The 20372-nt window shown below is 54.3% G+C and overlaps 2 protein-coding genes across 5 annotated transcripts in view; both read left to right on the forward strand.

Annotated features, from left to right (window-relative positions):
- AP2B1 (adaptor related protein complex 2 subunit beta 1) overlaps positions 1-1833 on the forward strand; it is a 126007-nt gene extending 124174 nt beyond the window's left edge. For both annotated transcript variants that reach the window (XM_032843236.1, XM_032843237.1), the window contains one exon: positions 1370-1833. In XM_032843236.1, the coding sequence (XP_032699127.1) occupies positions 1370-1444 (75 nt within the window). In that variant the 3' untranslated portion in view covers positions 1445-1833. The remainder of the gene's footprint in view (positions 1-1369) is intronic.
- A 7486-nt stretch (positions 1834-9319) lies between these two features.
- RASL10B (RAS like family 10 member B) lies at positions 9320-20226 on the forward strand. 3 transcript variants are annotated; one of them, XM_032843240.1, is made up of 5 exons: positions 9320-9587; positions 10340-10399; positions 12408-12770; positions 17126-17250; positions 17747-20226. In XM_032843240.1, the coding sequence occupies exons 3-5, from the start codon at positions 12555-12557 to the stop codon at positions 18015-18017; spliced, it is 612 nt and encodes a 203-aa protein (XP_032699131.1). In that variant the 5' UTR covers positions 9320-9587; positions 10340-10399; positions 12408-12554; the 3' UTR covers positions 18018-20226. The 3 variants fall into 3 exon arrangements, with proteins under 3 accessions (XP_032699131.1, XP_032699133.1, XP_032699132.1); XM_032843241.1 differs by lacking the exon at positions 9320-9587 and adding an exon at positions 9782-10254; XM_032843242.1 differs by lacking the exon at positions 10340-10399.
- Positions 20227-20372: the final 146 nt, after the last annotated feature.

Genomic DNA, 20372 nt, shown 5'->3' on the forward strand with positions numbered 1-20372 from the left:
TGTTTACATTTGTCAGAATTGTCTTCCTGATTAATGTCAAGTAGCAATTTTGGAAGTGCCTTACAGACGGAATATTAAAGCTGTAAATAAATAGAGCCTCTTTTGATGTTCCTTTGGTTGGTTTTGTTTTGTTTTTTGCCTTTTTTTTTTTTTTTTAATTAATCTCTGTGCCCAAGGTGGGGCAGGAACTCACAACTCTGAGATGAAGAATCACGTGCTCTACCAGCTGAGCTAGCCAGGCGCCCCTGTCTGCATTTTTAAAATCTGACTTTAAGTTTTGAGGATGTGAGGTTTTTCAAGAAATTCAGGGCTGACCGATATCTTGATATTTTTGCCAAAAACAGTCTCACCTTTTGTGTATTGTATGAAATCATCTGGTGTCTGAGAATGAAGAGGTAAAAGAATCTAAAATCTCATAGTGCTGCATCATGAAGGACAACTTCTACCTGTCTGCCCTAATAGAGGAGGACGATGGTGTCAGTAATGCAGAAAGCAAACATTAAATTCTCTAGTTCTAAATGCTGTTTGCAGGTTTCTACTATTATGTAGTGTCAATAATATTTTTCCTAATCTGATACAAAGATTTCAAATCTGGGTTTAAGTTTTGTGCTCATTGACCCTCCAAGTGAAAACCTCAGTGTTCAGCAGTGAAATCGTTTTCAGTGTCTTTATGTTGGTTTGGTAACTGTGAGACGGGAGGAAGCGAGGGGGCAGAGGAGCGGCCTCAGGAGCGTCTGATTTGTCTGTTGGAGGAGGCAGCAAGTGTGTGAGGAAGCTGTTGCCATGAATCGCTGTCTGTGTACGCGAAGTCTCTCGTGTTCTTGTTTTCCTTCCCTAACAGCGTGTTTGGCGTCCTCGGTGTGAGACAGAAAGGACTAGTACCTTGGACGTACCGCACTTTTATTTCACTTGATCGTACATCCTGTTGAACCGGGCCTGACATAAGCATCCTTGTCTGAGTGGGAGACTGGGGCAGGCAGCCAAAGTGACCACCAGCGAGTTAGGGTTTAGCCCTTCCCTTCTCATCTGGTAATAACCCCTGTGACTCTTAGCAAAGCCCTGGGGCAGCTCTTCCCCTACAGTCAGGGGTTTTGAGGTGTGTAGTATTAGTATTGGTATTAGTATTAGTATTCCAAATCTCGTGGACCCACAGAGAATGTAGGTGGAAACACAGCACAACTTGACACTGATTAAATTGAATATTTCAAACCCACAGAACTTCTTAACAGAATCTCCTGGTTTGGCTTCTCAGTGACAGAAGCTCCTCTCTCTTTGAATCAGAAAGAGATTTTCTTGAATTGAGTCTTGGATACCTTTTGAGCTCATGCCAGCCTCCATACTAATCTTCTTCTCCTTTTCCTCCTAACAGCTGTCGCTGAAGTGCAGAGCTCCTGAAGTCTCCCAGTACATCTATCAGGTCTACGACAGCATTTTGAAAAACTAATAGACTGGTCCGGGGCCCTCCGGCCACGCTGTAATTGGTGCAACGCCAAGAACTCTTAACTGGAAGAAGTCGTATTGCCGTGTAGAATCTGAACCCAAACACACTGAGGCCACCCACCAAGGTAGTGACTAGTCTAACCTGTGCTAACATTAGGGCACAACCTGTTGGATAGTTTTAGCTTCCTGTGAACATTTGTAACCACTGCTTCGATCACGTCCCACCTCTTGCCACCTGCCGCTGCGATCTGTCCTTCCTTGTGAGCTTTTCCGTAGTGTGCCAGTGGCTGGCATTTTTGAGTGTAGTTTGATATTTTGTAATTGAGAACTCATTTCAAAAGCAGAAAAAGACAAAAAATATTAAAGCAAGGAAAAGTGTCACTGAAACATAAACTGCACTTTATTGTTTTATATTTTTGTACATATGAGAAGGAGAGGGAACAGCATCCCTGGTAGAACGTGTTAAAACAACTGAGCGCCAGGAACCGCACAGTCCTGGAGGAAGAGATGTGGTTCTTTGCCCACCCTGGGAGGGGTTCCTTATCCCTGCTCACCTCGTCCCTCGTCATTTGGGTTTTCACTTTTTTTCTCTCTCCAAACTCCCTTTCCTTGTGGTTCCACCTACCCCGTGTTATCTCATTTGATAGCTCTGCAGTTGGGAATGGGGGTCTTCCTTGTCAGGTGCTTCAGGGGCAGGATATAGGGCCTCTCGGTCCTACAGCTTAGAGAGATTAGAACTTACTACATTCCTTTCCCTCGACCTAACAGATCATGCTGACCAAGGAGTTTTCGTAGAGATGGGGAACAGGAACCAAAATGGGCTTCCCTCACTCCCTTCCCTGGACTTAATTTAATTCTCAGGTCCAATTCAGATCGAAAATCATGGTTTTGGTGTTGAAACAGACTTTAACTAATAAAACCAGCCCTGTTTTTTCTAAAATGGAAAAAGACAAAAGGCAAAAGACAAAAAGGTAAACAGATGTTAGCTGCCTGAGGCCTTTAAGCTGTTGAGGGGGTGGGGACTTGGTCTCCTAAATCCCCATCAGTGTTGTTTTCACTACAGGAATGTCTCACTGATTTTCCTTTCTTCAATGCTTTTCTCTTGCCCTCTCCGTGCCTGCTCCTTTATGGCTCTTCTCATACTCCACACTGATTTTGGCACTCTTTTCCTTGGCATCAGGGTATCTCGGGTATCTCTCTTCACTGGAAGGTACCGCCAGATGCCAGAATGAGAGCGTACACTTTCCCCACGTGCTCCTGTAGCCCCGGTTCCTGAGGCCAGCAGGGCGGGTGCAGATGAAGTGAGACAGGGTGCGCTCAGAGAGGCCACAGACTCACTCGATCCCATTAGCTTTCTGATCTGCCCTGTTACTTAGGCTCCACGGCAGTTGGGAGCATCTCAGAAGGTCAGGCAGTCTTGTCCTCTCTCAGAAGGTGGGAGGTGTGAAATCCCCTTCCTTAACACTTTGGGTGTGTTTTGCCAAAGGATGCTTTGTGCCCAAAGCACCAACTGTAGCAGCGTCCACACTTTATATCTCTGGGCACTGGTCACACTGCCTGGTACCCAGTATTCAGGATCCATGAACATGACCGCTCCTCTCAACTGCCCCACACAAGGTACAGGCACTTTGGGGCCCAAAGGACTCACATTGAACTCAGACCTCAGAGTGAGTCCAAGAAGAGGAATCCTAGAAAACAAGAGCAGAAGCCACCCCACAGTCCAGTCGTGTCTGAAATGACCCTGATTCATACTAGCTACAGAGCTTGCGGGGAGTGGGTCCCCCAAAGCAGTTTCCTAAACCTTGAGATTCCACGAGAAGAATGACTGGGGCAGGGGTACGGGGAAGAGGGGAGGAACTCGCGTCCTGCACTCTGCACCCCTGAGGCATGTGGAGAACAGGAAGTAGCACAGGGCATATATGTGTTGGGTAGAAAAGCGGGCTGGTAGTTTCCTTGTTGGCAAATCATTCGTGGAGCCGGATGGACACAGGCAATGAAGAAGGTTCACACTACAAATACCGTGTTCTCACCTCAGAGCAAACTGCTGTTCCACAAGGAAGTGTATGTGTCATCTAAGCAGACAGAACAGTTTTATACCAGAGTATGTCCCTCTGCCCCTGACACGAGGCTTCTGTCAACCTCCCCAGCAGCAGTGTGTAACCACTGCTTTTCTCAGCTCACCTGCCTGAGCCAATCCGGGAATTCTTCGCGCCTTGGGGAGGCTGCCCTGAGTGGTTAGGAAGGGATTCTGTTCCGTGGAAGAGGATCTCTCTCCTGAAGAGACAGCACCTATTGCCTCCCCTGCAGCTTCCCTTTTGGCCCATGTTGAGTTCGGCTGAAGTGGGGAGGCGGAGTGGAGCCTGCCCTCCACTCTCTCCTCTGCCTCGGTTTGTCTTTGTAACGTCAGCTGGTGTCATATGAAGGGCAGGGAAGCACACACACACCCAGAACTCTTGCTGGTCAGAGATTCCCTGAGTGTCTATCCTCGCCCGAGCCTGTTACGTGTGTCTGTGTTGTGCAGCTTGGGACTCTGGAGAGAAATTGGGAGTGGGAGGGGTAAATGGTGCCCCAAGAATGCTTATCATTCTTCGGTTGTTGAGATCTGTTCTTGGGGAGGGTGGGAGTTGGGGGCAAGCTTGACCTTGTGTCTTCGTCAATAAACTCATTTACACAAAATGAAGTTTGTGGTGTATACTTTGCTTCCAGAACTGACACTCTGGGACACAACACTGCTGCCCAGGAGTGTTGGGGGGGGCATTAAGAACCATACTACTACAACTTTTCTTTCGGCTGCCCCAACCTTCCCAGGATTTAGCCAGATGAAATAAGATTGACCTGAGGAGGAATCCTGTACCTTTTGCAGAGGCTCCTATTAACCAAGCCCCGTACCGCCACCACTGCCACCACAGGCGGGACCTGCTCGAGGGAGCCAGCTGCGTTCCCTGCCAGGGCCCCGGAAGCAGAGGCAGCACAGCAGAACTACTCACCAGTTTCCTGTTACCCGGGATGATTTGTCTCGAAATGCATAAAAGCTGCTGGGACCTGAACTTGGGCCTCATGTGTTCCCCAGTGAATAGAATCAATGCTTGAAAGCAGGCTTCCTTAAGAGTTCAAGTCTAGTCACTTGCATCGCAGGAGCCCAGGACCCAGGTGGCGTCAAGCTAGAGGCCCCACCCTAGATTCTGATGAGCCACAGCCTCTGAAGTCTCACAACCTGGAGTGGGGGAAGGAGGGTGAGGGATCCAACCCCAGATGCCCTCAGACTAGGACCCGAACCTGTCACCGATAGAGTGATTGTGCATTAGCTGCTTTGCGCGGTGCTCAGCAGTAGCCGCTTTCATTACTTGGGTGTCTAGGCTCCGTGGAAGAATTGTCTTTGGCAGCCAGCAACTGTTTGCTTGTCATCATGTTGCTGGGTCGCAGTTTGCTCAAGCTGTGACAGGAATGACACTTGGGGTAGTGGGGCCAGGGTTGGTCTTTGTTGAGGTTCAAAGTCAAAGAAATGAAGAGAGATGGGCTTTTCTGAAATCTGTCTGGATTCACCAACTAAGAATGATACCAGGTCGGGCAAACTCTCAGGGCAGAGGCTTTCAACACTTTTGTTAAGATTTTAAGTAATTTCCACCCAGTGTGGGGCTTGAACTGACAACCCTGAGATCAAGAGTGGCACGCTCCACTGACTGAGCCAGCCAGTCACCCCTCAGAGGCTCTCAACTCTTGGGTGCACGTGAATACCACATGTAAAGTTTAAAAAACTGATGATTTCTGCTCAACCAGGCTTGGGTGGGGCGTGGGGGCTATCTGCATTTTAGAAGAACTCCCGGTGTTTGCACCGTGCAGCTGGGGTTGAAAATCAGCTACCTGAGAAAGACACTCCGGTATGCCTACTTTTAAACCAATGCTTGTGTTCCTGTAACGGGAAGAAATGCTGAAGCTCTGGGACGGTGGGGTATCCGTGAGATAGGAGAAGGGGATGAAAAGATGCAAACTTCCCATTATAAAATAAGTCACAGGGGTGGACAGCAAAGGGAATACAGTCAGTAACATGAAAGTTCCACATGGTGACAGGTGGTAAAGTACACGTACTGGGGAGAAGTTTTCATAGTGTATGTAATTGTGGAATCACCGCGTTGTACACCTGAAATGAACACATTGTATTTCGCCTATACCTCAGTTTTTTAAAAAATGTTAAAAAAAAAAAAATGAAGTTGCCAAATAAAATGGCAGTTGTCCAGAACCATTCTAGGAAAAAAAAAGAATGGGAAAGCACTTTTCACGCACATGATACTTGCCTACCGTACCCCGTGAATCTGGCATTATCTCCACTTTTCAGGTAAGGTGTGACAGACGCCCCGTGTGTGTCCTTACCCCAAGACACTATGGATTTCCCTTTGAGTTCCCTTGAGAGTTCTGTAAGAGGCCCTCCCTTGTCCCTCTGCACTCAGCCACCAGGCTTGACTGGCCCTGCTAAGCCCCCAAGTTACCAGGACATAGAACTAAGAGCAGGCCACGCTGGCCCCAGGCTTTGACCTTCCATTGCACTTTCTCAGCCGCCAGAATGGCAACTAGGAAATACTGAGCTCTCAGGTACATTGTTTCTGAAGCCTGAAAACAGTTGAGGACTCCCGGGTTTGAGCCTTCCTACTCCCACCTCATGCACTGATGCTTATTCTGATTTTGCTTGGACCCAGATTTCTCTTCCCTGCCACCCCCAGCTCCAGGAGGCAAGAGCCTGTTTATTTTAATACCTGGTGTGGCACTTGGGAATGATCACACCTCCCCCGTTGTTAGCCGTTTCTATCTCCTGAGCACTAATCCTAGAATCCCAGCCAGCCCCCAGAAATGTTATTAGCAACAAGGATGTTTCTTGAAAAGTTTCCGAGTTGGCTGCAAACTTGCCATCTCAGCTTCTCATTTAGCTTTTGCCCTGCCATTCGTGATGCTGCCAACAAGGTTCAGAAGGCTGATTTGGAGGTTGATTGGACCCAGAAGGACTTAATCTCCCGAAATGTCACTTTGAAACAGGACTGTCCCAGCGCTCTGGGACAGAGAGGACGGCTCAGCGGCTCCTTCACACCGTATCGGTATTAGAGGAGGATGTTCACAAGCAGCCTCTAGCTCTCCCTCCCCGGTTTCATTCACTTTCCACTTCTGGTCTTAGGCTCCAGAATCCTGCCAAACAACCTTTGAAAGCTCAGTGGGGTTTTGAGCTGTGATGGGGTGCAAAAAAAGCAATCAACCTGGTCTTTGTGTATTCTGTCCCACTTGGGTGTCTGGGCCTTAGGATCTACTTGTAGTACACAAGCAATCCGTACATCTCCCCCAGAGTGTGAGCTTGCGTCTCAGGCATCCCCAGCTGAACCAGAGCCACGTGAGGCTCAAGGTCAGACAGACTCCAGGACAGGGCACCTCAAACCTTTTCACCAAGGTAATTAGAGAGTGAGCAGGCCCTGCCAGTGTAAGTTCTCAGCCCAAAGTGACTCCCAAAAAACTAAATGACCTAGCTAAATATGAAATGCAGGCATATTTTACTTTTTATGTTAGTACTGTGGCTGCTTGTTTTTTATATAAAAATACTATTTTAAATGACCTACCACTGAAGGCAAGGATGAGATCCCATAATTAACCTATGGCTTTGTGTTCTCCTAGCAAGAGAAGTTTCTGAGAAGCCTGGCGCCCAGGTATGAGTGTGAGCATCACAATTTATATTTCTACTCCACCTTGGGCTGAAATAGAACCAGAAAATGGGGAGTGGGGGTGATGGCATGGAGGGGGGTGGTGATGGCCAGGGGAGTAGACATAAAGTCTGAGATCCTTGGGCAAAGTAAGCATGAATGATTTTGAGATACAACAGAGGACGGATGGTGCTGTGGACAATTTAGTCAAGTTAGGAAATGCTCTCAGTGCCCCTGGTGTGACCCCACAAGGGTCCATAAAATCTGATTTCTCTCTGCAAATTCTTCCAGGTGGAATATTTCTGGGAGGAAGCCATATCCTTCTCAGCCCTGTATTTGCTTCTAGCCACTTCCCTGGTCCCTCTCATACCCCACCCCAATGCCCTAAGACCCCAGCTAGAATAAATGGAAACGCTTTCCCAAGGTGGTGTCCAACCTCCCACATGAATAGCTGCATGTCTTTTTAAAAGGCAAGAAAAAAATAGAGGTCACACGTTGAGACTTCCTCCAGGTCCCGCACTGGGATTAAAAACTCTCTACACCTAAAAACAAAAACAACAACAAAAAAACTCTCTGCACCTGTAGCTCCTTTAGGCCCTGAGGACAACTGATCACATCTCCACTTTACAAATAAGGCAATAGAGTTAGGACAGTTCAAGTTACGAGCCTTTAGTCACATAGTAAGAAGGTGGGCCAGGATTTAAACCCAGATCTGTCCAATTCTGAGGCCCAGGCTCATAACCACTACGCTTTCTGTCTGGATGGGAGAGGGAGGAGGAGCAGTTGGGAACATGCCCAAAATGCAGAGCCCAAAGGGAGGAGGAAACTGGCTCAGTGAGGAATCTGGAGCCCATGAGTAATAGAAAGTCTAGAAAGTCGTAGTGGGTAATGCTTGGTTCCAGGGGTAAAGCACGGGAGAGGGCTCTGAGCTGGCCTTTCCTTCTCTCTGACCCGCAGGCAACTAAAAATTCATTTTTGCAACTCTGGGCCAGGTGGCTGCTCTGCTTAGAGACCCTTCACCGACTTCTATCCCGCACAGGGCTAATCCAAAGTCCTTACCCAGCAAGCACCGCCTTTGAGGCCTTACCTCAACTCCCTTCCCTGCCTCCTCTCAGCAAGCTGCAGGCCCTGGGCTCTCTGCTCCTAGGACTCCCTTTGCAAAGCTCTGTACCTGCCCCTGCCTTCCCTCACCTGTAGCCCTCTTCTCCCACAGCCTCCCTCCCACCCGCTGCCCCAAATCCACTTCTTTCAAGGCTCCTTCCTTCAAAGTTGCCTCCTCTGAGCCGCCTAACTAGTTCGTCCCTCCTTCTGCCCTCCTCCAGAACCTAGGCTTTTCACCCAGCACAGAATTAGTGAGACTGGGTCTGCTTCTCCCCCTTGGGCTGGGAGGGCCACCCAAGTAGGGATTCCCCATCTTTGTATTCCAAATTTTGCCCTTCAGTAAGACAAGTTACTCAGCCCCTCTCGGCCTCTGATGTCTTCATCTGTAAAAGCAACCTCATAGAACCGGGAGGATTGAATCTGAGGACGCAGGCAAAGCTTGGAGCGCGGTGTCTGGCACATAGTACACACTGGAGGAATGCGAGCTATCGATGGCGAATGCCGCTGTCGCCGCTGGTTTTAGAATAAATATATAAGTGATCGTGCCTGCAGCCCTGGCAAATGCTGCTATCTCCCGGTCTGGAGAAGAGAGGGGAGCAGTCGGTTTAGGGGAGTGGAGGTCATTCGCTGGCAGGAGATAAGCTATGCTCTGCGGCTGGCCCGGTCTGCCCTTCTTGCTCCGCTGCCGCGAAGGGCGAGAGTGACCACCCTGCGTTCGCCGTGCGGCGGCGGAGAGGCGGGACGCTGTCGCCAGCACCGAGTGAGGGGCACACAGGTGCGCCCAGCGCGCTGCGCCTGGGAAAGGTCTGAGGGAGATCTAGAGAGGGAAGCTAGTATGGACGTGGTGGGCGGCCGGGTGGAGAGGGAAGGAATTGGAGTGCAGCAGAAGGCTTTAGGGCCTCTCCGGTGCCTTCCTCCCACCCTCTCCGGGGAGTGGGGAGCTAAAAATCTGGCGGGGTGGGTCGGGAGGGGGTGCAAAGGAGGCTCGGGGTTCAGGAAGAATTCTTCCAGGCCCGCGCGAGCGAATCTGTCAGGCTCAGGGACCCAGCGGAACGCCAGCCCGACACCCCCCCACCCCGCCCCAACGCCGCCGCCGCCGCCGCCCGGCCTTGCGCTCCCCTCCGCCTCCCTCCCGCCGGCGCGAGCGGGCGGCGCGCCCCGGAGGGAGCGCTGGGCTGGAGGTTTCCTGCCCCCTCGGCGCCCGCACCTGCCCTCCGCGCCCGCCGCTGAACCCGCGCCGACTGGGCAGCCGGGGGCACCCCCACCCCTCTCCCCCCGGGCCGGGGAGCCGAGGGGCAGCGCCGGAGCCCGGGGGGAGCGCGGCCCCGCCGGCCGGCCGGCCAGGGCCGGGGGCAGCTAGGACGGCCCCGGGTAAGCGGCGGGAGGAGGGAAGGCGGGCGGGGCAGGGCCGGGGGCGGGTGGGAGCGAGGTGGCGGGGCCTGGGGGCAGGGGCGAGGAGGGCGGAGGGGGTCGGCGGGCTGGCGGGGAAGCGGCGCGGGGCGGCCACGTGAGAGCGGGAGCTGGCGGCGGTGGAGGTGGGGGGGCTGCAAGGTGCTGGAGGCGGAGAGCAGGCAGGGCTCCGGCATGCCCCCCGCCAGACTCCCACCAATCAGGTCATGGGGAGCCCAGCAGCCTCCGACGCCCCCACCCGCTCACTCCCACATGAACGTGTGGGGACAAACAGCGGGCAGTCGTGTGACTCGGCCCATGGGCCCGCAAAGCCAGGGCCATCAGTCTGGGGCAGGACTCGTGTGTCCAGATCCAGGGGAGGGGAAAAGAAGGAGGCTTGGGCCCCCGTGTGTGTCCCCTGTCTCTTGCTTCTCTTGCTGGGGCGCTGTCTGCAGACTCACTGCAGAGCGCAGGCCTCCGGGAGGTCGCGCTCAGGGGGCTGGGCCCTGATTCTCGGGACAGCCCCCTTCAGTCCCCACCCAGCTAGGGACGCTGGGTTAATAGACACTTAGACCCAGGATTCCTGCCTGAGAAGAGGGAGGGGGCACCGATCACCTCTGAGTCAGGGACAGGGCCACACTCTAGCCTGGTGAGTTCCAGGAGGCTGGCCCCAGCCCAGTGGCCTCTCTTGCACCCCCTCCCTGGCTACAGCACTATCCCCGTTTATTTCCCAGCTATTCTCCAGAAAGGGTTGATTTCTGCGCAGGGAGTGTGGCGTCCAGGAGAATCTGCAGGTAGGACACATCCTAGATCCCTCTAAGTGGCCACACCCAGAGGGAGGTGGGGGGACTCTTCTTGCATTCCTTGCCCTCTCTTCCTCCCCCAGGTGCCCCCCTCCCCAGCTGCTTGTGCTGGTTATGTAATTAACCAAGGGAGGCTGTCTGCCACGCTGACAGCGTCCAGGGAGGCCTGAGGGGCCCAGGGCCTGGAGGGATTAATGGGGAGGAGGGACAGGTCCTTACCCCAGTGGGAAGCCCAGGGAAGTAGATAAACACCTGTTGGAGAAAGGACACCACATGGGGCAAAAGAAATCAGGGTCCTAGTTTTTAGTTGAGAGCTCAGCTGGGTGTGTGGTCTCCACTTGCCTGAGCCTCTGGTTTGGGGTTTTGGTTTTACCTTCAATAAAACAGGGAGAAGAGTCTCTCTCTCTCTCTGTCTCTCATACACACACACCCGCCACACCACAATTACATGAGCAAGAGTGGGTAGTGACCCTTCCTGGGATTGCTAGGAGTCCCATTGAGGTTTTAGAAAACCTCAGATGGATGAGGAAGCCCTGTACCCAACAGTGGCCACTGTTAATTGCACACCTGCTGTTGCGGGCCCTGGGCTTTTCCTTTCAGCATCACTCTCACAGCATCACAACACCAGGGGAAGTCAAAGGCCACTTTTTAGGTGGCAGAGCTGGGAGTCAGACCTTGGTGGCTTTCACCCCAAATCCGGCCCTACGTTTTACTAGGCCATATGTGCATGTACCCAGTGGACTGGATTTTTTGAGTCAGGCCAGATTGAGGGCCATTCAGTCGTGAACTGGGCATATATGGAAAGAACACGCATCCACAGAGAAGACATACACACATGGTCCTGTGGGAATCCAGCCCACCCATCTGCCCTGGGCCCAGGTAGCAGGCGCTGGTGTCACCCTCCTGCGAACAGTCCCTGGACAGGAAGTCTCAGGCTTGGTACCAACCTTCCTGGTCACCACCCCTAACAGAAGGAGAAGACAGTTGACTTGGATTATCTCAGGAATAGGGACTCTTAACCCCACTTTATATATGGGCAGAGTGTAGCCCTCATTGGGTAGGTGATGCACCCTTGGACCACATCTAGGAAACGTCAGAGCTGGAGTTTAGACCTAAGCTCTAAAGTCACCAAAACTGAGCAAGTGACTGAACCCAGAACAAGGCCCAAGCCTGTAGCAGCCCTTTCCTGGGCACCTGCTGTGTGCCAGGCCCTCTGAGCTCGGGGGGATGCCAGGGAATGAGATGTAGCCCGTGGACTGTAGGCATGCGCCAGCCAGAACTTGAACTTGGAAGTTAGAACTGCAACAACGCTGTGGAGGGGAGTAGCTGCCCTTGGGCCCCCTTCTCGCCCCCTCTTGAATCTTCTCTTAAGTGGGAATACCTGCTTCCCCTGAGGGATCCCGTCCTGCCAATGGCCACTGTGCAGGTGCGCTATTACCAAGTGCTCCCCGAGTGGCGGGCTCCAGGGCCAAAGCGGTCATCAGTCCAGACTTCTCACTGGGGGACATTTGGAAACAGGGGATGTTTTGGGTTGTCATGGTAACTTGAGTCGGCTGCTGGCAGGTACCTCCTGGCAGCAGGGCTGTAAGACGTCCTGCCCAATAAAGACCTCTCTCTACAAAATGCTGGGAGCGCCTCCATTGAGCCCCCCTGGACTCGGCTCTCCCCCCGGGCTCTGTGGGAAAGCTCAGATTGGAGCAAATCTAGTGGGCATTGCTCTGCGTTACAGCCTGCCTTGGTGAGGGTACGGGGGTGGGCCAGACTTGGCCAAGAGTCAGGTCATAATACAGGAAAGAGGGATTCCCACCAGAGGGTGGCGGGGGGGAGTAGACGGAGAAGGGAGGATAGAGAGACTCCGGATAGATGCGGCTAGGTGTTCTGGGAAAGGGAAGGCATGCTGAGGGGCAGTGGCAGCTGCAGCTGAGTCCCCGAGGTGGGCAAGTAACAGGACAGATCCAGGGAAAAACGGGCCCACCAAGCCCACCTCTTGTCCCCACAGTCCAGGTGGAGGCCGCAGAGGGCCCAGGGCAAGCAAGGGCAGCAATGGTGGGTCCTGACGGTGGCTGAGCCCCCAGCCCCTGGAATATGCAGCCCGGGGGAGCCCCAGGCAGCGGCGAGGACGTGGTGGCGGAGCGGGGCGGGAGGCATGGTCTCCACCTACCGGGTGGCCGTGCTGGGGGCGCGAGGCGTGGGCAAAAGTGCCATCGTGCGCCAGTTCCTGTACAACGAGTTCAGCGAGGCCTGCGTGCCCACCACCGCCCGCCGCCTCTACCTGCCTGCCGTCGTCATGAACGGCCACGTGCACGACCTCCAGATCCTCGACTTCCCACCCATCAGCACCTTCCCGGTCAACACGCTGCAGGTACAAGGGCCCGCTGGGGCAGCCGACTGGGGAGTCAGGGGGGTGGCAGCGGTTGGCGGGCACGAGTGGGGTGGGGAGAAGCTGGTCTCCCACCTTTTCTGGGCTCTGGCCCCGTCCCCATCCTCTGGCTCCAAGGGCTCCGTGCTGCACCGCGGGCCACCCTGCTTAGAGCCGACATTTGGGTGCCGCTTTATTCCACGCGCGTGTCATGAGCGTGTAACGTGGTGGGCTGGGCATCAGGGTAGATGGGATGGTGTGCAGGACAGATGTGCAGTGTGCTCTCCTGGAACTACTCCACTCACAGTCAGGTGAAGACAAGCAGGCAGTGGTCACATACACAGTGTGTGCTTGGCCGCCTTGCGTCCGCTGAGTGGGACTGGGCGGGGAAGGGGCAGTGGAAAGCAGCGCAGGAACACTAACTAGATGCTTGCTAGTTTTCCAGGCTCTCAGACCCATGGTGTCTGAGAAGGGGCAGCAGAAGGAAAAGCGAGGGCCTGGGAAAGGTGGGTTCTTGGAGACGGGAGGCCCCGACCAGTCTTTTATCCAAAGGCCTTTCTTTAAGTGATGCTGTGCCCCTTGACCTCCGGACTAGCCCACGGGGCAGCCTTCCTGCAGGGGTTGGATTCCAGTGCTCCCAGTGCCCTGACTGACAGTGCTCCTTTCCCTAGCCTGCAGGGACCAGGTCCTCCTTCCCTCTCTCTCTTTCTGCCTCTGGTGGCTCAACTCTAAGAGGCATTTGTTCACCTAAGGAAGCCCCTGACAGGAAGGTTCGGAGGTTTCTCTGGAAGGACAGGCAGGGGTCGTAGCTTGGCCACTTGTGACCACAAAGCCAGCCGTCTCTGGGGCAGCGGCTCAGGTTCAGCACCGTCTTGGCAACTCCGGGCAGGAGGACTGTGGCCCAAGTCCAGGGACACAAGGCTATCCTGTCCCAGGTGTGAGGGACCCACACCGAAGACAAAAGCCTGATCTGCCCCTTGGAAACCACGAGGTCAGGGCCATGTGTCTGGGGTCAGGGCCTCGTGCCTCTCCTCCGAAGAGACTTCAACGGAGGCCCTAGTGTGTCCGCAGGCCCCCTGCCAGTCTTGCTCACTGAGCTTGGCTTACTCATTCACATTGTGTTGTAGATTAAATTTTAATTTAATTCCAGTTTTGGAATAGGTAAGACACAGTTTCAAAGTCTAAATTTGTATAAAAAAAACAAAAAGGAAAAAAAAAAGTCCCAACTGCAAAAAGGTACACCCAGAGAAATCCCAGTCCCGCCCTGCCCTCTTCACCCTGATTCTTGCCCCACTCTCAATGGCCATCCTCGCTGGATTTCTATTCACACTTCCAGTTTCTTTAAACAAATAAAAAAAAAATGTGTTCTTATTCCACTCCCTTTCTTACAGGAAAAAAAAAAAAAAAGTTCTCCACCTGGTCTTTTTGCTTTACATTATAACCAAGAGATTTTCCCCGAGGGTTGGTATCTGAATGTTGGTAGCACGGTTGCGCCACACCCCCCTGGAGAGCGGGACCATGGCATCCCCTCTTATGTGTCCAACTTCCAGTCTGCCACACCAATAGCCTGGTCCATGGTCTCTCTGCACAGGGGGAGGCGTATCCGTGGAATCGAGCCCCAGAAACAGCATTGCTAGGTCAAAGGATAAATGCAGCTGAGTTTGGAAGGAAAGTTGCATATTTCTGCTGTTGTGAGAGCACCGTATGTGAGCGCTGGTTTCCCTAAAGCCTGGCCATCAGACTCTATTGTTCAATTTGGGGGGTTCTGACAGTCTGATAGATGAGATGTGATAGTCTCGGTGTGGTTTTGGTTTGTCTCTGATGATGATTGAAGCTAAGCATCTTTTCATAGGCGTAAGAGCTTTTGCATTTCTTTTTCTCACAATTCTTAAGTCCTCTGTCCACCTTTTCTGTTGGGTTGTTGTCCTTTTTCTTCCTGGTTGATCCTAAGTTTTAGACTCTCCTGGATGCCCTGGAGCACAAAAAAAAGTGACTCTGAGCAGAGACATACTGAGAAGGGACCCTGCATCCCCAAAGATCAAATATAAAAGCTAAGAATCTCACTGGCCCCTGTCTGAAAAGAGAAATACATTCTTCCCCAGTGCCAGGAGAGAGGCAGCCCAGGAAAGTGGTCTGAGCCTCAGCGGTTCCCCCTGTAGTCCCTCTCCCGTCAGAGGAGGAAGCTGGCCTTAGAGAAACAAGCAACAAATGCAGGGTCAGCACCCAGGTGGCCGAGCCTCCCTCAGCTCCCAGGTCCTTAGAACTGGACTCAGTTTCCCCTGCTCCTTGGTCTTGATGCAGCCCCAAGATGGTCGCTCCCAGTATGGAACCCCGCACAGAGCTAGCTTGGAAGAAAAGTTGAGCTTTCCTGCTCCCTTTCTTCAATCAGGGGTGAAGGCACAACCCAAATAATCAGGAGCCTTCCTCCTCCCCTCTTTGGAGCCCCCAGAGAGCAGTGGGAGGGAAGGCGGCCTAGAGGCCCCCTGGAGGAGGCAGCATGTGGGGGCAGAGGTGAGGCTGTCACCCTCAGAGGCTGGCAGCTGTTCCCTCTCCCCAGCAGAGAGCTGGAAGAAGGTGGGAGCCTTTGTGCCCATTTCCCTCTTGCTCCTACTCCTGGGGGCAGGAGGAGGAACCCCATGCACCAGGGGGTCCCAGGCTCCCAGAAGGCACTGCCCTCTTCCCTGCATCCTTGGCCCGAGAAGCCATCCCTTGGTTCCCGGCTTTAGATTTGTCCCCAGCATCTTCCCCCTGCACCAAAGTTAAAACTCAGCACAAAGAAAAGATGCCACATCATCTCCCAGGGGAAATGCACTGCAGCAGCCTCCTAAGCCTTTCAGTCGGGATGTGCTTTTCTGGAGCCGGACTGAACTCTCCACCAGGCCGGCCACCAGAGTCTTTCTTCTTTCATTCCTGCTCTGAGGAAGAGAGCCCAGCCCTAGTCTCTGAGCCTGGCCCCTGCCCCAAGGCAACTCGGAAGCTGGCAGGGCACCGGCCTGCACCTCCTCCATGTCTTTTGCCCAGGCCCTCAAGGGAGAAGACCCTGGTGCCTTCTGTCCTCAGAGGCCTCCCCCTCCTCCAACGTCAGAGACCTCCTCTTTCCACACACCCGTTGGCTTCAACTGCTCTTGCATTTGCCATCTGCTGGAAGGTTAACCGGCTAATTAATCTCTCTCTCTTTTTAAAGATTTTATTAATTTATTTGACAGAGAGAGATCATAAGTAGGCAGAAGGCAGGCAGAGAGAGAGGAGGAAGCACACTCTCTACTGAGCAGAGAGCCCAGTCCAGGACCCTGGGATCATGACCTGACCCGAAGGCAGAGGCTTAACCCTCTGAGCCACCCAGGCGCCCCAGCTAATGAATCTCTTAAGGAATCTTCTCTTCAGTACACTCAGACTTTCCAGGGGCCTCTTCCTCTGGAGCAGCAGCCCCTCTCCGAGAATTTGCCATAAGCATTCAGGAACCTCTCTCTCCCCAGAGCTGCCCTTGGGCCCTGGTCTAAGTAAGCCCCCACTATGCAGCTAGTCTCAGTCTTTTTCTCCTCAAGTCTTCTCCTTCTCAATCCTGAGGGCAGCATGGAGCAAACAGAAGGAGCACTTCTGGGTAGCAATCTCAGGGCAGTGCTGTAGGCCAGAGTTGCTGGGATCCCAGCATGGAGCGGGGGTGGGGGGCGGGGGGCAAGGGGGTGTTTCAAGGCCACAGAGAGCTCACCAGCCTAAGTAGTGCAATGAAAGAGCCTGGTGAGAACCAACACAAAAACAAGGAGGCCTGGCTGGCTCTCACCCTCTTGGGACTTCACAGCAGAACTAGGGAACTGGGAATGGAAACAGTCTAATAGCCAAGGTAGAATCCGAGTGTTCTTAGCACACAAGAAATGAAGGGAGTAGTCCCCTGCTTGCAGGAAGGCTCCCTGGAGGAGGAAGAAGCATTTTAAACGGGAAGACGGAGGATTTCAACAGATGGAACAACTAGCTCAGAGGGCTTGGCTCTTAGAGGTAGGCACATGACACATGTACTTGAACAGAGGACCGAGTGGATGGAGGAATGCATGAATGGTTTGGGCGATGAAACGGGACAAGGCAGATCTCTGCGCCAGAAGTGCACATGACAGTGAGTGCCCGGCCTCTAGAGGTCAGGCAGTGGGACCTGCCCTATCCTGGCTTGGAGGTGGGGAAGCCGCTGCAGTACCACTGAGCTCCTCCATTCTGCTCTGGGCCAGGCCTCCTAGGGATGCGTGGGTGTGGGAGGCTTGAGGTGCAGTGGCAGGAGGGAATGCCCTCTGTCTATGCCTGGAGGTGGCTGGGGGCAAAGGGAGCCCTCAGGGTTGCTCTGACCTTGACACTGGCTGCGGGTGTTGCAGGAGTGGGCAGACGCCTGTTGCAGGGGACTCCGCAGCGTCCACGCCTACATCCTGGTCTACGACATTTGCTGCTTTGACAGCTTTGAGTACGTCAAGACCATCCGCCAGCAGATCCTAGAGACGAGGTGAGGGGCCACCTCAGTGGGGACCCCAATGCTACCCACAGCCCTGGAAAGGGTGAAGGGGAGGCGGGGGGGGGGCATTGGTGACGTACCCTCTGGTTCCTGCACAGACATCCAGACATACATTTTATTGTCCCTATTCCTAATAACTCACTTTGGGGTTCTTACCATGGGGTTGCTGACTAGTCTAATGCAGTGGTTAAGAGCAGGGGCTCTGGGAACAAAACTGCCAGGGCCACGTATCTGTTAACTTTAACCCAATTAACAGATAAGCCTCGGGTTTCTCATCTGTCAAATGGGGATAACAGACCCACCTTTTAGATCAGTTGTTCCCCTTAGAGAATATAAGGCACCCCGAGGGCTGAGCACTGTGCCCGGAACAGAGGTAGGGTAGTAGTAGCAGCAGTATTGACCAGGCACAGCCTGCCCTTCTTGAAGTCCAGGGGTTGGGAGACCCAGCTGTGGCGTTCTGAGATCTCCACCCGCTCCCACCCCGCAGGGTGATCGGCACCTCGGAGACGCCCATCATCATCGTGGGGAACAAACGGGACCTGCAGCGCGGGCGCGTGATCCCGCGCTGGAACGTGTCACACCTGGTGCGCAAGACCTGGAAGTGCGGCTACGTGGAGTGCTCGGCCAAGTACAACTGGCACATCCTGCTGCTCTTCAGCGAGCTGCTCAAGAGCGTCGGCTGCGCCCGCTGCAAGCACGTGCACGCCGCCTTGCGCTTCCAGGGCGCGCTGCGCCGCAACCGCTGCGCCATCATGTGACGCCGCGCCCGCCCGCGGCCGCACCCGAACGGCCAGGCGGGGGCCGCCCCGGGGACTGCGGGGTGGCTCGGGCGGGGAGCGCCGGGGAAGGACTCGGGCTGGCCCGCCCTGGCAAGCCCCCGCAGCCGCGGGCCCTGCGGGGGGAGGTGGAGGGCGAGTGGAGCCTCCTGCGACGGCCGGGTCCAGCCCCTCTCCGCATCCGTCTTCCTGGGCCCGCCGCCTTTAGTGCTGTAGCTAGCGCCGTGTGCCCGGCCGGGCCCCAAAGGGCGGCTTGGCCTTTTGGGATCGGGAGGGTGAGCGTGGGGCTTGGGGGTGGGGAGGTGCTGCCTTGGCCGTGGGGGCCCCCACCTGTCTTCTCCAGAGAGAGTGTCTGTCATTGCCCTGCATCTTCTTTCCCGGTGTCTGCCTGCCCAAGCATCTGTTGGTCCTTAGATATCTTATCCACCCTCGGCTCCGCCTTCCCCAGCTCCGTTCACAGGGCTCTCATTTCGTTCATCCCCTTGTCGCAGATCCTGGCAGCTTCTCTATGAGGCCAGCCTTTGGACCGTCAGCACCACCGGCACAGGGCAGAGAGATGCAGGTGGCCCAAGGACCCTAATCGGGATCCGAGGGTTGAGTCCTAGGTCAGTCAGGAGGAGAAGGCTGAGCTCTTCCCCTTCCAGGGAGATCTCCCCGCCCAGCAACCCCCAGAGACACAACAACCTACCTTCCAGCCTTAACTCGATGGTCCATCCCTGCCGGGTGCCCCTCATCCCCTCCCTGACCCCAAAGCCAGATCACCCCCTGGGTTACAACTTTTCTTGATGGAGTGTGGAGAGGGAATCCCCCAAAGGATAAATTTATTTCCATGATGCCAGGTTCCAGCCCTCTATTCCCTCCTGCGTTGGGTGGTCTGCAAGATTGGGGAATGTTGGGTTTGGGGGGCTGGTGGTGGGCAAGGTGGTGCCTCCCGGGGTTGGGAGGGGGTGGTTAGGTTGTACTAGTGAAGACTCTTATCTCCCCCATCCCACTCTAGTCTGACTGCCCCAGACCCTGCCTGCCTTGAATCTCAGATTTTCTCTGATAAATCTGGAGAGGGGCAGAACCAGGAAAAGAATTATGGGGACCCCTGTGCTTGAGGGAGATATGCCCACACCCCCACCCCTCGATAGAGGCCCTCAGGATCTGATACACCCTTATCCCAACACCAGTTGGCCCTATGCCCTGACTCACTCCACCCCATTTTCTCCGGCTGCCTGGCCGGCTTCTACCTCTCGTCACCGGAGCTGATCACTGTCAGTTTTGTACCGATTTAGAAATAACAAAATCCATGAAAATATTAGGACCGGCCTGAGGGATTACTGGGGTACTTGGAGGATGGGAACAATGGTGTGTGTCCCCTGCCCCTAGCTGAGTTCTCCTTGAGGCTAAGTCCTGAGCCCTGGTGTGGTAGGATGATAGGAAGGTCCCTCGTTAGAAGAGGAGCAGATAAATCAACCCAGCCTCAATGTAGCTAAGCTGCAGTGTATAGACCAGAAAATCAGGTAGCCCAGAGCGGTGATGGAGCAGATTTGGGGGAGGGGTCATGGGTAGGGAATTTATCCAGATCCAGTGTGAAAGGGAATCTGATTCTCCCTTCCACTTCCCCAGCTGATCCTCCCTCCATCCGTGGGGTGTAGCACAGTGCTGCAGTGACTGCCCTGACCTTGGACAGTCCAGTATTTCTGGGATCTAGTCCCTGCTGTGTTGCATGACTTTGGGCAAGTGACCTGCCCTCTCTGAGCCTCCCTCTGAAACAGAGGAGGTGGCTCCCCTTCCCCACACCTTGGAGTGGCTGGGAGGGTAAGGAAGAGGGCCTGCCCCCTTTGATCCCCTGCATCCCTGCCTCCTGGTGCACCCAGGGGATGGGGTGAGGGATGGCAGCATCTCACCTGCCCCATCATTATCACCCCCAGCTGAGGCACCTGAGGTGGGCATGGGGGGACCCAGGTCTCTGGCTGCCCCTTATGGGAGCCATTGGAATGTATTGCCTGTCCGGCCCCCCTCACCCCCTCCACTGCACTCCAGGTATTTGATTTTGATTCCCTCCCCCCCTGTTCTGAGTCTCTGTCCGCCCCCCCCCCCCCGATCAGGGTTTCCCACCACAGGGTCTGGAAGTGTGTATGATGCCCATTGCGCTGTGATCGGAAGTCAGATTAAAAATCAGGGAGTGTTTTCCCTTGTTTCTGTACAAGGTGTTGGCTCAGTTCCTGCCCTGGGAGGGAGAGGGCTCCCCTTCGGGGCCTGCCTGCTGAGCTCGGCTGTGGGAGGACTGTCAGGGTGAGGAGGCTGCTCTGAGTCCCAGAGCCTGGGTCAACCAGAGAACTAAGTTTGGGA

This window comes from Lontra canadensis, unplaced genomic scaffold, assembly GCF_010015895.1.
Source record: "Lontra canadensis isolate GAN:19392208 unplaced genomic scaffold, GSC_riverotter_1.0 scaffold137, whole genome shotgun sequence".
NCBI lineage: Eukaryota > Metazoa > Chordata > Mammalia > Carnivora > Mustelidae > Lontra > Lontra canadensis.

Coding starts and splice junctions, on each gene's coding strand:
- RASL10B (XM_032843240.1), top strand. CDS start 12,555: ATGGTCTCCACCTACCGGGTGGCCGTGCTGGGGGCGCGAGGCGTGGGC. Junction 12,771..17,125: donor TCCCGGTCAACACGCTGCAG/GTACAAGGGCCC, acceptor CGGGTGTTGCAG/GAGTGGGCAGACGCCTGTTG. Junction 17,251..17,746: donor CAGCAGATCCTAGAGACGAG/GTGAGGGGCCAC, acceptor CCCACCCCGCAG/GGTGATCGGCACCTCGGAGA.